The 17,037-nt window shown below is 32.6% G+C and overlaps 1 protein-coding gene across 3 annotated transcripts; it reads right to left on the bottom strand.

The window, feature by feature from the left end:
* Window positions 1-9,616: 9,616 nt before the first annotated feature.
* On the bottom strand, window positions 9,617-15,791 carry LOC136231082 (pentatricopeptide repeat-containing protein At2g20710, mitochondrial-like). Of its 3 annotated transcripts, XM_066020336.1 has the most exons (7): window positions 15,383-15,791; window positions 13,457-14,646; window positions 13,303-13,358; window positions 12,009-12,146; window positions 11,331-11,416; window positions 11,118-11,234; window positions 9,617-9,870 (listed from the first exon to the last, which is right to left on the bottom strand). In XM_066020336.1, the coding sequence occupies exons 1-2, from the start codon at window positions 15,641-15,643 to the stop codon at window positions 13,522-13,524; spliced, it is 1,386 nt and encodes a 461-aa protein (XP_065876408.1). In that variant the 5' UTR covers window positions 15,644-15,791; the 3' UTR covers window positions 9,617-9,870; window positions 11,118-11,234; window positions 11,331-11,416; window positions 12,009-12,146; window positions 13,303-13,358; window positions 13,457-13,521. The 3 variants fall into 3 exon arrangements, with proteins under 3 accessions (XP_065876408.1, XP_065876409.1, XP_065876410.1); XM_066020337.1 differs by lacking the exon at window positions 9,617-9,870 and having other exon boundaries at window positions 10,947-11,234; window positions 11,331-11,412; XM_066020338.1 differs by lacking the exons at window positions 9,617-9,870; window positions 11,331-11,416 and having other exon boundaries at window positions 10,947-11,234.
* Window positions 15,792-17,037: the final 1,246 nt, after the last annotated feature.

Raw genomic sequence — 17,037 nt, 5'->3', positions numbered from 1 at the left:
AAAAAAATAAATTTCAGAAATTTAAAAGAAGAAGAAGAGGAAGAAGGAAGAATGAGGAGGAGAGAAGGAAGAAGAAGGGAGAAGGGAAAGGAAAAGAAGAAAAAGAAAAATAAAAAAAAAAAGAAAAAAGAGAAAGAAAAATAAAAAAAAAAAAATTCCAACCTTACCCCTGTGCCACGTCAGCATTTTAACACCGTTAAGTTCTTTTCCGTTTTTTGGGTAACGGCGCAAACCACAGTCCTTTTTTTTTGTAATAACAAACCACAGAGGTTTTTTTTTAACAACATCAAACCACAGGAGTTGTTTTTGGAATTTACCCATGAATTTTAAACCATGAAGAATCTCATCCCTCTCTCAAACACAATAGCAACTCCAAAGAAAAGGCAAACTTTTTTTGTAGTGAGAGATATTTGAGATTTTACAAGTTCCAATGAGAATCCATTGCACCATAAATTCACATTCATAGTTGTGAAAGACGCAAGCACAAGGCTCAGGCCCGAACGACTCCTGCATCAAAACAAAATAACACATAAAATTATAAATAATAACACTTAGACATTTCTAAAAGGGTAAATAATCTATTAGCACCCTCCTTTTTACCTAATACATTGTTTAGTCCCCCTATTTTGAAAAACGCATTATGAGTTCTCTATCTTTTGTCAATATTAACCATTTGTCCTTCTATTTATTCATTTTTTTAACCGTTATATTTGACATAAACAGATAGACAGAAAATAACAGAGTAACATGACCATTTTGTAGATATATTCGGTTAAAGATCTAAAAAAATAGACAAAATGACCAAATGATTAATAAAAAATGAGGACCTTATAATGTATTTTTCAAAATAGGGAGACTAAACAGCGTGTTACGTAAAAATGCGGGGACTAATAAATTATTTACCCTTTCTAAAATGACACAAATAGTCAAATAACAACTTTAATCATAAAATGCATGAGATAAATCTAATTAACTACTGAGACAAAATTATAATTCATAATAAAATCTAATCTAAACTAACGACTAAAGTTAAGCTTCAACTAAACACTAAATTATTACCTTTATTAACTAATAGAATAATAACTACTTTTACTCAAGTAAGACTAGTACACTATTTAGTCTTTATAGTCCCTATTCATCATCAAAGTCACCGTCACCATCACCATCACCATAATGCTATCAATCTCATCATCATCACCACTTTCTTCCTTTTTCTAATTTAATCCAAGCCCTTAATCATGAAGATTCCCTATGGTTGGGATTAGAAGATGAAAAAACCAGAAAAAACCCCTCAAAACCCCTACAACGGCACCTAGGCACGCCTTGAGTCAAGGGGTGCGCTTGGCTGACATCGCCCGACTCAAAAAGATGCTAGAAGCCAAAATTATTTTGTTGAGCCCTAATGCTTGGACTTTAGAAAATTTTCCCCAACTTCATAAATCAAACTCCGACATCAACTGCAAGGCTAAATCTAGGCCCCCTTCCATATATAAATTCCTAGCTCCGCTATTTTTGTAGCCTGTGAAGCCTAACCTTAGCGAGTACTGGTGTGCCAAGTATTGCCAGACTTTGAAGCTGGAGTCCGATATAGTGCTCGAAGATGTTGATAAAGCGACCTGTCAGCTTCCATGCGTTATTGATAATAGAGTCAAATATTAATCTTCGAGTCACTTCAAGCAAGCTAAATAGAAGGCTATGACCGTACGTTATCCTATGGGCCCTTCCTTCTTAGTTGTTGGGTTTTTTATGCTTCAGCTTTTACTGTATTTCTCTTTTTTTACTAGATCTTTAACCATCTACAATCCGTCGAGGCAGGTCTGGTTGAGGGCATAGCCCATGAGGCTCGTGTCTAAGAACTGGAGACAAAATTGGCCCAAGAGAAGGCAAGTAACAGCACTGCCCGTGCCATTATCGAATCTTTTAAGGGGAAGATCCGGATTCTTGAGGCTAAAGTGGCGCCAGGAAAAGGCCAATTCTAAGGTGGTTAAGGATGAGGTAGACCTTGTAAAGGACGCTTTGGAGGTGGCTAAGAAGGGGCGAGAGCAATACAAAGTTGAGATGGTGAAGGCGTGTGGTCTCCGCGCTTACTACTATGGTGAATGGATCTTCGCTGCACTAAAAAGGGATCATCCAGAGCTGGATTTTGAAGATCCTGAAATGGAAGTTTCTTTGGCTGAAGAGGCTCGTTATTATGACTCTTTTCCTGACGCTTCCAAAGTTATATATAATGAAGTTCTGGCAACTTCATTTACAAAAGGTGCAGATGATTCACTAGTTGGAGAGGAGGGGATTTTACCCACGCATGCAAGGGATAGTGAAGATGTCATGGTGATTCCTCCTCCAATGGCGAATGCTAATGATACGCAAGAATATCCTACTGGATGCACTCAAGCATCGATTAAAGCTGCCTTGGGAGAAGTTACTGCGGTTTCTCCAACTGTCGAAAAGGAGAAGGATCTGGAAGACCCTGCTACCTCTTAGTTTTATTTGTTAATGTTTGAGTGACTGCTTTTTGTAATAGGGAAGAGCATTTTCCTTTTATTCTATTGTAAAAATACGATTTATTTTTATACAAGTTAGATTTTCTATTTTGCATATACTTAAAGAATCTATTTTTAGGATAGGTGGCCAGTCGTATCCTTTTTATTTTATCTTCCTATCTTTGAGGAAGAATTTTAGCCTCACAGACTTTTATTTTATCTTCCTATTTTTGAGGAAGAATGTTAGCCTTACATGGTTTTATTTTATCTTCATATTTTTTAGGAAGAATTTTAGCCTCACCAGCTTTTATTTTATTTTCCTATTTTTGAGGAAGAATGTTAGCCTCAAGGGCTTTCTGTTTTAGATTCGCCTCAAGTGCTTTCTTGCTTAGATTCACCTCAAGCGCTTTCTTCTTGCCTCCCTTCCCTGGGGAGAAAATATTCATATTTTTGCTAAAAAAAAAGACTATCATAAAAGGGAAGAACATTTATTGATATAGCTTGTCTCCATACAATAGATATTTGTCTTTTAGGGAGCCTCATTAAAACCTTAGCAGGAAAAACCCAGTGGGAAAAATCCTACTTAAGGAAAAAGAGTGCTCCATTATTACATTCATTTCAGATGAGATGTCTAAATCTCAATAAGAGACTAATGTTCGGGGCCAAACTTATTTGATTCAAGGCCGAACATCTAAGATCGAGTATCTCTAGCTAGCAGTAGAATTTCTTCTTTCAGAGATGGATGACCTGCAAAACGAGATAGATACTCCAATGCTCAAATCAGTCTAAAATTTAAATATAACAAAAAAGAGACGGAATGTCTTCCATCGGAGATGGGGAACCAACAAAACAAGATAGATACTCTGACGTTTAAGTCAGTTTAAAGTTTAAACATAGCAAACATAAAATAACAAAAATAAACATAATAAACAAAAAAAACTAATAAAATGTCTTCGGTCGGAGATGAGGGGCCTGCAAAACAAGGTAGATACTATGACGTTTAAGTTAGTCTAAAGTTTAAACATAACAAAAATAAGACATAACAAAATAAACATAATAAAACAAAAATGAACATAATAAACAAAAAAAAATAATGAAATGTCTTCCACCAGAGATGATGGACCTGCAAAACAAGGTAGAAACTCCGACGTTTAAGTCAGTCTAAAGTTTAAACATAATAAAAATAAACATAATAAACATGAATAAATATAACAAAAAAAACAAAAAAGCAATGAAATATCTTCTACTGGAGATGGGGAGACCTACAAAATAAGGTAGATACTCCGACGCTTAAGTCAGTCTAACGTAACAAATCAGATGAAGATGAGGAGAAGGGAAGGAAGACGAGTAGGGAATGGATGGATAGATGGATGGATGGATGAATGAATAAGAAGAAGACTACTACCTACTTGCGTACATGCTTACATTGTTCTTTTGCCTACGATTTCTACTCATACATGGATGTCTAAGATCGAGTATCTTTAGCTAGCAACATAATGTCTTCTATCGGAGATAGGGAACCTGCAAAACAAGGTAAATACTCCGACGCTCAAGTCAGTATAAAGTTTAAACATAACAAAAATAAAATAACAAAAAAGAGACAGAATATCTTCCAAGGAAGATAGGGGGCCTGCAAAACAAGATAAATACTCTGACGTTTAAGTCAGTCTAAAATTTAAACAAAACAAAAATAAATATAATAAATAAGATAAAACAAAAAAAAACCAATGCAATGTCTTCCGTCGGAGATGAAGGGCCTACAAAACAAGGTAGATACTCTGACGCTCAAGTCAGTCTAAAGTTTAAACATAACAAAAATAAAATAACAAAAAATAAACAAAAAAGAGACAGAATATCTTCCAAGGAAGATAGGGGACCTGCAAAACAAGATAAATACTCTGACGTTTAAGTCAGTCTAAAATTTAAACATAACAAAAATAAATATAATAAATAAGATAAAACAAAAAAACATAAAAAAAAAACCAATGTAATGTCTTCCGTCGGAGATGAGGGGCCTACAAAACAAGGTAGATACTCCGACGCTCAAGTCAGTCTAAAGTTTAAACATAACAAAAATAAAATAACAAAAAATAAACAAAAAAGAGACAGAATATCTTCCAAAGAAGATAGGGAACCTGCAAAACAAGATAAATACTCTGACGTTTAAATAATTCTAAAGTTTAAACATAACAAAAATAAATAAAATAAGCAAAAATAAACATAAAAAACAAAAAAAACCAATGCAATGTCTTCCGTCAGAGATGAGGGGCCTACAAAACAAGGTAGATACTCCGACGTTTAAGTCAGTCTAAAGTTTAAACATAACAAAAATAAACATAATAAACAAAATAAAACAAAAATGAACATAATAAACGAAAAAAATAATGAAATGTCTTACATCGGAGACGATGGACCTGCAAAACAAGATAGATACTCCAACATTTAAGTCAGTTTAAAGTTTAAACAAAATAAAAATAAACATAATAAACCAAAATAATTCTAAAAAAAATAAACATAATAAACAAAAACAAACAAAATAAATAAATAAAACAACTAAATATCTTCCATCAGAGATGGGGGGGCCTACAAAACAAGGTAGATACTCTGGCGCTCAAGTCAGTCCAATGTTTAAACATAACAAAAATAAACATAAAAAATAAAAACAAACGTAACAAACAAAAATAATAAAAATAAACATAGTAATTCATAGGAAAATGAGGACGAGGGAAGGAAGAGGAGTATGGAATGGATGAATGAATGGATGGATGAATGAATGGATGAAACGAATGGATGAATGAATGGATGGATGAATGAATAAGAAGAAGATTACTACCTACTTGCATACATGCTTACATTCTTCTTCTACTTGCTGGTTTCTACTCCTTGCTTTCTTGTTTCATGCCCTTTGCTTACCTACATACATTATTATTCTAACTTACCTATTTATCTGTTTGCATACCTGGTTATATTTGTTTTCTTCTGCTCCTTACAACTCCTTAGAATTTGAATAGATTTCAGAAAAACAAAATCCAACTAGCTCCGACCAACCAATTTATTTGTCAAACAAAGAACCCTAATAATTATTGATACCTGAAAAGTAAGAACCAAAACTTCAACGTTCTCACAATGGTGACTCTTACATGTCAATTATCTTCTGTGAAATCTAATTGAAGTTTAAATGTTGGTTGGTATGAACTAAAGTTTTATGAACCAAAACTTCAACTACTTCATCTTTTTGTTTTTTATTAAATTTTTTTATTAGAATGTAGGTTATGTAAGTTTATTTATATCTCAACACTATGTGAAGCATATAGCTATCTTTTTGTTCATCTAATTTATCTTCACAGTTTTCTTCCATTTTTAGTTTCTACTGAACATTTGAGCAACTTTTAAGCACTTCTCGTTTTGTTTCACACAGCACATAACCAAAATAGCTCTCATACTTTCAGTAGAATTGATCAACTCTTAAATGATGCAACATTTAAAACATATTAATAAACTAGGTCTTAATCTTTAATCAAGTTAAATTTGAAGCAGATTAAATTACAAACAACCTCTAACTGATTAATAGGATCCTCATATACAAAAAAAACATATATCTGAAGAAATCTACAACGTCATTCAAATGTTCTAAGCCAATTGGTTACAACCACTAAATGATCCTTATATATTGATCTGGTTAAAGTTTCCATTGTCAAGAATCTAAGAGAATTGAAAAAAAAGGAAACAAAAGTGAAGAATGCACGAATCAAACAACTTTTTTGATAGCGCAAATACCTTGGACTATACAAGATAGTAAATATGCTCTTGGTAGATATTGTATTATCAGTCACTAGAGAAAGAACACTAGGATATGAATTCTGCTTGCCAATAACACGGGTTGAACAACTCTCCGAATCCCCAATCTCAATTCTCTATCAAGATCAAGAAAACGATTTAGCTTCTTCTTGCCCAACCTTCAAAAAGGAAATGAAGACAACTGTAATTGCATTGATGAAACTTGCTTATGGTTAAATGCCTTAATGAAGACAACTGTAATTGTATTGATGCACAAATGTTAAGCAGATGTGCCTTCGTAAGCATAGTAATAATACATAAAAATCTACTTTTCTCTTAGACAAAACACACCTACATAAAAATCAAAAAAGCAAAAACCACAACACCTATAGAGAATTTAAAAGGCCTAATCAATCTGAGAAACTTGATTTCGTTTACATAATAGAACAAGCATGAGGGTTAGTTATCATTATCAAACAAGTCAGTAAAGTTTTAATCTGTTGCATTTGGGCTTGGAAGAAAATAAAGTTTATTTTTTATCTAAAAAGAACGAGTTCTCTTATAATATGCGTAAGTCCATATTACACATGTCAAAATATGTATGAGAGGTCCTCCATTTGATATGGAGAACCGAGTGCTCCTAATAATTTTCCAAAAATAACACTACCTTTTTAATAAAACTTTAAACTTAATAAACTTTAATAGAGAACATTAATAATTAAATTGGATTAAACACTCAAATGGGGTTAATTATAGAAATAATTCTCAATCCAAGGATAGTTAAAAGTTATTTCTTTATGAGGGGCTATTTTTTAACCCTAGTTAAAAGTAATCCCATTACAGTGCTTTAGCCACCGTTATGGAGAAAAAAAAGTAATTTGCCTAACCTCATTACGGCGTTGTATGCGCTGTAATGAGGCTTGTTGTGCAGAAAAGGATTCCTGCAACGATGGCATGGCAGTGGCTTCAAGCCACTGCCAAGTCTCCTATTTTATTATATATAAAAAAATTATATAAAAATTTAATATATTAATTTAATTAAATTGGTGTAATTTTATTTGAGTTTATTTTGTTTAGGGATAATATACAAAAATACACTTAACGTTTATAACCAGGAGTAATTTTACTTCTAATATTTAAAATGGTGCAATTTTACTTCTAATGTTGATAGTCAAAAGCAATATTACCCCTTACGTTAGTAAGTTGGGTCAATGTCGGACATAATTATGAAACACAGACTTATAAATGTTTGGAGTAAAATTGCTCTTTACTGTCAACATTAGGGGTAAAATTGTATCATTTTAGACGTCAGGGGTAAAATTGCTCTTTACTGTCAATATTAGGGGTAAAATTACTCTTGACTGTCAATATTAGGATAAAATTGCACAATTTTAGATGTTACGTGTAAAATTGCTCTTGACTGTCAATATTAGAGGTAAAATTGTACCATTTTAGACGTTAGCGGGTCGTTTGGCATTCTATTGGGATATGGATAAGGATAAATGGTTGGGATAAGGATAAAAATATGATAGTCGAGAATTATTATTTAATGTTTGGTATGTGGGATAGGTATGAGAATAAAATAATACATTTTACTATTTTAACCTTATTTAAACTACATAACATTAATTTGAGGGATAAGACGGACTTTTCCATCCTATTAAAATCGCAGGAGCTTATCCCACCTCCTTATACCACCCCCCTCCTTATACCACCCCCCTCCTGGGTATAGGATTTGATGGATAAGAAGCTTATCCCTCACCCGTCTCATTCTTCTATCTCCCAAACAAACACGGGATAACTTATCTCGTGTTTTTTATCCCTATCCCACCTCCTATATCCCTTCTAACAAACATCCCGTAGGGGTAAAATTGCTCATGCTGTAATATTAAAGATATTTTTGCACATTATCCCTTTTGTTTAATTACACATCCTGTTCAATTATCCTAAAAGATAAGGGTATAAAATTGACATATCTGCAGGCAGAGACGATCATGTGCTTTAAAAACTATTTTTAAAGCAAAATAAAAAAAAGGATGGAGGTTTAATCTTTTTGAAAACACAATCATGTGCTTTAAAAACTATTTTTTTTATAAGGTTCAAAAATACCCTTAACATTTATAGTTAGAAGCAATTTTACCCCTAACGTCTAAAATTATGTAATTTGCGTCATTTATCACTAATTATTAATAGACCACAACATATGATTAGATGCGGAACAAAAATTATACTGTATTTTATACGAATTGGATAAAAGAAAGATTGTTTTACTGTTATTTAACTGTCACACTGGGTCTTCCAAACAAATTTATTGATAAATTGAAGCAGTTTCGTATATTTTTTTTTGTAACTATATTAATAACACAGTAAATATTTATCGATAAAAAAATAAAACTAAATACTAACAATAATAAAATATATAGATAAACATTTTTTAATTTATTTAATATATTAGATTTTTTTATATATAAAAAATAATTATAATATTTTTTGATAAACATTTTTTAATTTATTTAATATATTAGATTTTTTTATATATAAAAAATAATTATAATATTTTTTGTGGGACTATTATTAACTATGAGTTAAAAACAGCACCTTATAAAGAAATAATTCTTAACTCTTCCTAAATTGGGAATTATTTTCTCAATTAACCCCATCTAGAGGTTTAACCCAATTAAATTTGGGTATACTATTGAGTCCTTTACAGATCCATGATTCACTTTCTTTTACGATTTATGAATTTTAAGTTGATATTTTGGTGTTATTACATAAAAGAAAAAATTAAAATCTCATACATAATTTCTCTAGAATTTTTAGCGTTTTTAACAACTAGTGGGTGCTCGAACCCCCATGCACCCTCTAGATCCGTCCCTGTCTAATAGGAAAAATTATTAAAGGTCATGTCACTTGAGGATCTCAAAAACATTTCTCACTTTATACTTTAAGTTAGATACATCACGGTCTTCTTTGTGACATGATCCCTATTCCCTAATATAAGGATAATATATATAAGAAATGGAAAATTACAAAACTAGGTCAAATGGGAGGCCCATTTACATATTAAACCCATTTACTCAACCTACTACATATCTAGACTGATTTTGTGTGACTTTCCCATAATACCCTCAATATTTACGCGCGTCTCGCCCCCTCCCGTCTGACTTCGCAAATTCCATATTATGCGAAGCCTGCGAAGCTAATGTTCATAATAATTGATGAATTTAGTTCGCATATGCGAAGCCTGCGAAGCTAGAGTTTGATTTATTTGATGAATTTAATTCGCATATGCGAAGCCTGGATATGTTTTGTAGCTAATTCGCGAAGTGGTATATAACAAAAAATGGCAAACAACAAAGGATTCCAACATTAAAATCATAACATTATCAAAATTTACAATAAGATTGCCACAATAAACTCATAACAAATCATCTCATAATACATAGGCTACTATTCACTAAGATTGCCACAATAAACTCCTAACAAATCACTTCATTATACATAGCCTTTTATTCACCACAGAGGGATGGAAGTCCAGGCGTTTTCGAATGGATGTCTCTCATGGCACCCTAACACACCGGCTTCCAGGAATGAATATTACGTATTCAACCACCTTCAGAAAAATTTAATCGTGTTAGTCAGAAAAAAGGAAGATTTGGCTTCGCGAAACGACGATTCGCTAAGTATGCGAACATAAATGTGCAAGGAATGTGACGCTCTGACTTCGCGAAACAATGATTTCGCGGAGTCTGCGAGGAGAAATGTGACGCTCTGGCTTCGCAAAACGCAGAATTCGCGGAGTCTGCGAGAGAAATTTATCGAATTACCTCGCAAACTTCGCGTAATCAGCGTTTCGCGAAGTGAAATCGATAAATTTCTCCCCGAAGACCTCGCGATAACCGCATATGCTAAGTGGATTTATGGGGGAAAACGCAGAAAAAACAGCATATACTTACATTTTTTGATGAACCCAATATGATAAACTGGGAAAAACGATGAAAATAACGTAGATTCACCATTTTTTCGAACGAGCAGGAAATGGAAGATGAAGAACCATGACTTCGTTTTCTAGGATTAGGAAGTTGCAGAATCAAGAGATGAAGAGAGGAAGAAGAGAAATTCATTGTGATTTGGAGAAATGAACCAGATTTCGTGGAATTTAAAGGAAGATAGGAAGATCAAAAGTCTTGGAATCATTAATGGAGGAGCTGCCACCGTTTCGCACAACCAAGGAGAAGAGGGGAGAGAACGTTCGCGTAAGGAAGGAAGTGGGAAGGTTAGGGGTATTATGGAAAAGTCACACAAAATCAGTCTAGATATGTAGTAGGTTGAGTAAATGAGTTTAATATGTAAATGGGCCTTCCATTTAACCTAGTTTTGTAATTTTCCCTATAAGAAATCCGTCTAATAAGATTTTTTTTTTTTTTTAGAAAATAAGATTTCTTCTTCTAATGATAGCTAGGAAGCCTAAATATTCATATTAATGAGGAACTTTTAAGTATACATTATCAATTAACCGTTAATAACTTCAAAATAGAAGATTTTAAAAATTAAATTTATTTAGTATCATATTTATTATAAAAACCTTATTATGAAATCACGTTTTAAGTTTTCAATATAACAGAAACTTATTGGAGTAAAGGAATGAAAACCTTTGATGTTGGAAACATCATGTTTAACTCGGGAATCTGAAAAGCCTTTCAGAGTTCATTTTCACTTTGGTTTCAACAATCTGAAAAACAACAGATGCAAGTTGTTTCTGACATAATAACACGATTCGTAAACTTCTTAACGTTACATGTTTATCATTTCTATGTTATTTATATCAATAATATAGAACATTAACAGAATTTAACATACTCTTTGAGCTCCCATTAAAGTTGCAGTAACAAGATCAAAATCTGAATTAACACATGGTAGAAAATGATCCGAAGGATTCCTTCTACTCGGGTATGGAAATCCTGCTTCACCGAAGAACTGCAAAACAAATCCGAATTAAACATTGATATGAAAAAGATCCCAAACTTCAATGACTGTCAATCCAATCGAAAAAATCAGAGCAAACATTTTCACCTCAACTGCCATTTTAGCTTGACCAAAGTAAACGATTTCACCACCAGATAACAGAAAAAGGTAATCAAAAAGAGCAGAAGCACTGTCTAAAGCAGAAACAAAAGATTGAAATAAATTAATAATGCCACTTTGAATCATATGAGTTAATTATAAGAAAGCTAGAAAATTAAAAATGGATTGTGACATTTAATTAATAAGTTCACTGTTTCAAACAAAAATTAATAAGAAACCTTCAAGTCATAATCGTATTAGCGTAATCGGATTAGTGTCGATTTGATATCGTATTTTTGAGTGACATGTAATTTTACTATATACTGTTAATACATCGACTTTTAAAAATATAGGACATTTTTAAATATTTAATATCATTTTTTTTATTAGTATGTGTCAAAACTAACTATATAAAACTCCGCTAATATCATGTTGGAGATCATATAATGTATTTACAAATCAAATTTTGTTTTACTATATCTATTAAGAATGACTTGTAACAATATAAGACGTTTGAGTCATGTAATTAACAAAAGCACCGTCTAAATGCTAATTTCCAATTAATCTATCTGCACAATTCTGGTATGAGATTCCATTATCTCTTGCTAGAGCACAAAGCTATATAGCAAATGATCCCCATTAACACTTTCTTTCTGAAATGATATGAATTTATCTTAATTTACTTACCACTGCCAGCACTTGTAGTTACTGAAATCCACAAAAGAAGAAAGATCCCCATATGATGCAGAGGATGACAACAGCTCCAACAGTGCAGGTACAGAGGATGACTACAGCTCCAACAAAAGACCTAATGATGCTTTTTGCCTAATACACCAAATATTATTTAGATTTTTATGTTTCATATTTTTTTTACGGTAAGAAAATCAATTAAGCATTTAAAAAAAATTAAGGTAAGCAAATTATTTAAGTATTTATAAAATTTTTTTGTTAAGGTAAGGAACTCAATTATTTCTTTAAAGATGTTTGAGCCAATTGATTATCATTTTTAATATTTATCAATAGAATTTCTATTTTTAACAATTAAAAGATAATGAAAATATAGAAAATTATGATAAATATCTAAATGTTCCCAAAACATATTTCAAATTAAAGAATATTCATTTTAATATTCCTCAAATCCATGATAATAAAATAGGATTTTTATCAATAAATATTCTTTTTTAAAGAAAATAAATATTTTATTTTTAATAATAAAAAGATATTCTTAAGCTAGAAAATTATGATAAATACCTAAATGTTTCCAAAAATATATTAAAAAAAATGTATATTAATTTTAATATTTCTGTAATTCTTGGAAATAAAATAGGATTTTATCAATAAAAGTTTTAAATGGGCTCTACAATTGCTTGCCAATCACTATTACGGTTAGAAAATGCCTTAGTGAAATAAGATTGAGCCAACTGACCGAGCCCATCATTGCCCGAAACCCACATTTTATCTGGTCACCAAATTTCAAAATGTAACTTAAAAGTCACTCAACTTTATATTATGGCCACCAAACTTCAACCAACATTTTCAAAATGGCTGTTGATGACCTCAAAATAAATAAAAGAAAAATTCAAGAATTGATGATATTCTAATCAATTTTAATTCTTCAAAATTTCTGTGGTCATTCGGGTGTTGTTGTATGGTTAAAAGCGAGAAAGTGAGAGAAAACTCCAAAAATGTTGATTTCATGCTAAATGACGTTCTAAACAACTTTAGTTCTTGAACTTTTCCATTTTGAGATCCTTAACGGTTATGTTGAGGCGTTAGTTAAAGTTTAGTGGCCATAATGTTAGATTGTGTAAAGTTGAGTGGTTTTAATGATATGTTTTGAACTTTTGAGTGACCACGGATGTAATTTACCCAATACATTTTTCTATATGCTTTGCTTTTTATGTTGGTGGTTGCATCTTTTTGTTTATATAGAGGCTTAAAGTATTATTTGGCCTTGATCTATTGCTTTTGCCCCCCTTACCTGTTATTTTGCGACATTGACCCCCTTGACTTATAGCAATCAATCACATTGGGTCCCTGACATATAGCAATCAATTGCAATTAGATGGAAATTAACGCGGATGTAAGGAGACACGTGTGAGCAGTATATTTAAGATGTCATGAACGTATTTTACCCGTAGACAGTTCCCTTTTCCGGCAAGGCAGCTGGTGTTGCAATGCAATGATCAAGTGCAAAGTTTCAAGCTTTAACAAAACTAGACAATCTATTATATTCATCAGTTGACAAATGACACTGCTTGTTTATCATCTTCAAAAGCTCTTCTGCTTGTTCTTTGTCTCCTTGACCCTTCAAATACCTCAGACATTTCTCCGAAGTTCCAAACCTCGGCATCCATACTTGTTTAGGCGTCGAAAGTGCCTTCTTTATCGAATCTACTGCTTTCTTCATCTGACTGCGTTGTTGTAGATATCCGATTGTCAAATGACCCCATGAGGTAGAATTAGGCTTCTTCCCTTTCTCTAGTATCTTGTTTATGTATGCCTCAGCCTTTTCCATCAAACCTCTCCTCGAAAAAGCACCAATCATCAAGTTCGGAATGCCAATCTCGAATTCATTCTTGCCTGACTCCCATTCCTCATAGATCTTCTCAGCACCAACCAAATCATCAACATTCAGTAATGACAGTATCATGTGGAAATAGCCTTGGCTTAACAACATCCCCGTTTGCTTATACGAATCCCAAACGCGATAGACACTGGCTTTATCACCAATAGCAGCATATAAACCAAGGAGAGTTTCGTAACAAGTCATTCTACTCTTATGATAGATTAAGCTCTCTGATCTCTTCAACATCGTCATGGTTTTGTCAAAACGTCCAGCTTTCAAATAACCTTTTGCAGCAATAATGCAACTGTGGAAGTTCATTTTGATTTGGGGATTCATATTTTCTAAAAGTTTCTCCATACACTCAATATCAGAACAGTCCTGCAACCGCTTGTTGAAAGTGAAAATGTTGCAGTCAATGTCTTTTTCGTCCATCTCTTTCCTCAATAAGTCTGCTTTCTCATGTTTACCCATCCGACGATAGAGATGTTGCATTGTGCGGTAAGAAAATGCAATGTTCACAAACCCCAAATCTTTCATATTCTGGAAAAGTGCCTCTGCTTTTTCCATTTCTTTAGTTTTTGCATAGAAATGTAATAGAGCATTATCAGTCTTGATGCCTGGGTAACTCTTGGCAATGCTGTTAAAATACTCTTCAGCTTTTCCCAATCCATGAAGTTTCGAGATCAAATGCATTCGAATTTTAATATCTGTACGCGACAAGTGAAAGCCTCTTTGACCAGTCACCCAATCTGACACCTAAAATAAAAATTACCAAAGATTCAGGATTTCACAGACTCTCCTATATGATCATTAAAATCAAAGCTTCCCCAAAAAATGGCTTCAAAAATAACATTATTTATACTTCTATAGCAAAGAAGCCCTTAACTACAGTTGGAGCAACTAAATCGCATCAACAAATTCACAACCCATAAACAGCAACTATAAGTTAAAAGGAGCAGAAGAAAATAGAACCTTTACTAAGCAACAACACGATTCATAGAGATAAACCGATTGAAGCGATTACTATCATTTTTATTGCATTTATTTCTTGTATAATTATGTGCAACATATAGATCACATAACACATTTAGGATACTCGATTATGACAACGATTATAGATCACATAACACAATTATGATACTCCACTATAACAACGATTATAGATCACATAACACAATTAATTATATGACACAATAATCCATTTTTACATGCCTAATTACAAAAACTTTGGGGCACAATTAATTTTTTTCTCCATTATCTTCTGTCCCGAATCAATTTTCTAGAAACTTAATCGGATCATTTTCACCATTTCTACAAACATCACTATTATCATTAAGGAAAATCAAACATGTACATAACTCAAACAATGCCAGAGTCGCACAATCAAGCAAAAGATGTCACGCTAGGGCATAAGAGTAATCGAGCTGAAAATACTGAATAATGTGAAAATGATAATTGGGAGGAAAGACTAAAAGAGAGAGAACTGAGATACCTGAAGAGCGTGGTTGTAGTGGCCGTCCCTCCGGAGCTCGCTGATGCATTTTCGCACCTTCCTTACGCTCAAGCTTTTGCGTTCTTCAAGCCATTGGTCGAGAACCGGTACAATCGAGGGTGAAGAATCTCGTCTCGTCGTCGCGATAATTCTGTCGTACAGAGGACCGATCTGAGGAGTTGAGGTTTGAACTGATTGAAACTTTAGCAATCCCTCGACGCGATGCCGGAGATTTGAACTCCATCGCTGAAGCAGGTTCATTTAAGCTAGAATTAGACAATGGAGACCATAAATCGAAGAAAGAAGAAGAGGAGAGTCGGAGACTGTGAGGGAGATGAATTTTGGGGGTTGAGGAAGGGTTTACAACCATTGGAGGACGAAAGTGCAATTTAGGCCCTATACTTTCCAGTTTTAGTCTATTGGTTACTAAAGTTTGGGGTAATCTATTATCTATATATAGAAGCTGGAAACTAAAGGTACACTTGTCAATATTATAGAGTTTCTGATGATGTGTAATTTTCAGAATTTTTTAAATTGATGTGTAATTATTAGAGATTATTAACCTGTTAAAATGTGATTTTTATTCGTGGAAGCGTGATACTAATAATCTGTTGAACAACCAACTCTATCTGCTAATTAAACTAAAAAAGAAACCTGCTCCTAAAAATCTCTTTGAACAAAAAACTCTATCTCGAGTACAAACAAATTCAAAATTCAAAGCATCTAAAATCTAAAACCACCTCTTCATGTCCTCTGCTCTTTGTTTTTGTACGTATTTCTTCCTTTTAACTACTGCTAAATAAAGAGAGAGCCACACTACTATAAGAGGGAGATGGAAGATCAAGAAGTACTATTAGTTATGTGGTATGATTCTTAAATTCTCAAACTATATTCTGTCTACTCTCTCTTTGATTCTTCATCATCATCCATGCTTCTTTTGGCTAAAACTTAAAACGCAATAATATTGGCATAAAACATGTACTTGAAAATAAAGTTCATCATATAAGTTCATGCTTCTCAAATGGTTTACATGTAACAACTCAAGTATCAACTGCATGGTTAATACATCTAAAGATGCAATAATTGTCAATTATAGACAAGAGCAATCTCTCTTAATTACATTCTTCTAAAATCCATTAAAGAATAACTATTCTAAATTGTATTTGTTTATTAAGTTGAGGTGCTTAAATCCAACTCAGGGTAAATCCATATAAGCAACAAATTAAAATCCAATATAAAGGGGCTTTACTGTGATTTTTTTTTTTTGAAACTTTACAATTCCAGATTCTGAATGACTATTCATTAATGGTAATTTCTTTGATACGTTTTTTTCCTTCTCACTTCCTAGCTATCATTCCTTTTGGAGAATTGTTTTGCTCGATTTAATCCGCCACAACTATCTCTGGTTTGTTATCACTTATCAAAATTCTGGTTTTGGACTAGGGTATCAAACAATATTTTCAAGAAGAATAAGTGTTTTCATGTTAGATTTGCAGGCTGATTAGTAAAATGCATAATAGTTACATAAATGCATAATAGTTACATGTAAATTATTACTGTTTATATTATTTCATGCATAATTGTGATAATTTTGTAAATGTATTGCTTTTTTTCATATCTAAAATGTAATTATGAATGCTTTAAAAAAAGAAATG

Source organism: Euphorbia lathyris, chromosome 5 (assembly GCF_963576675.1).
Source record: "Euphorbia lathyris chromosome 5, ddEupLath1.1, whole genome shotgun sequence".
Classification (NCBI taxonomy): Eukaryota; Viridiplantae; Streptophyta; class Magnoliopsida; order Malpighiales; family Euphorbiaceae; genus Euphorbia; species Euphorbia lathyris.
Note: the sequence above shows the minus strand (reverse complement) of the source record. Positions and strands in the feature narration are given on the sequence as shown.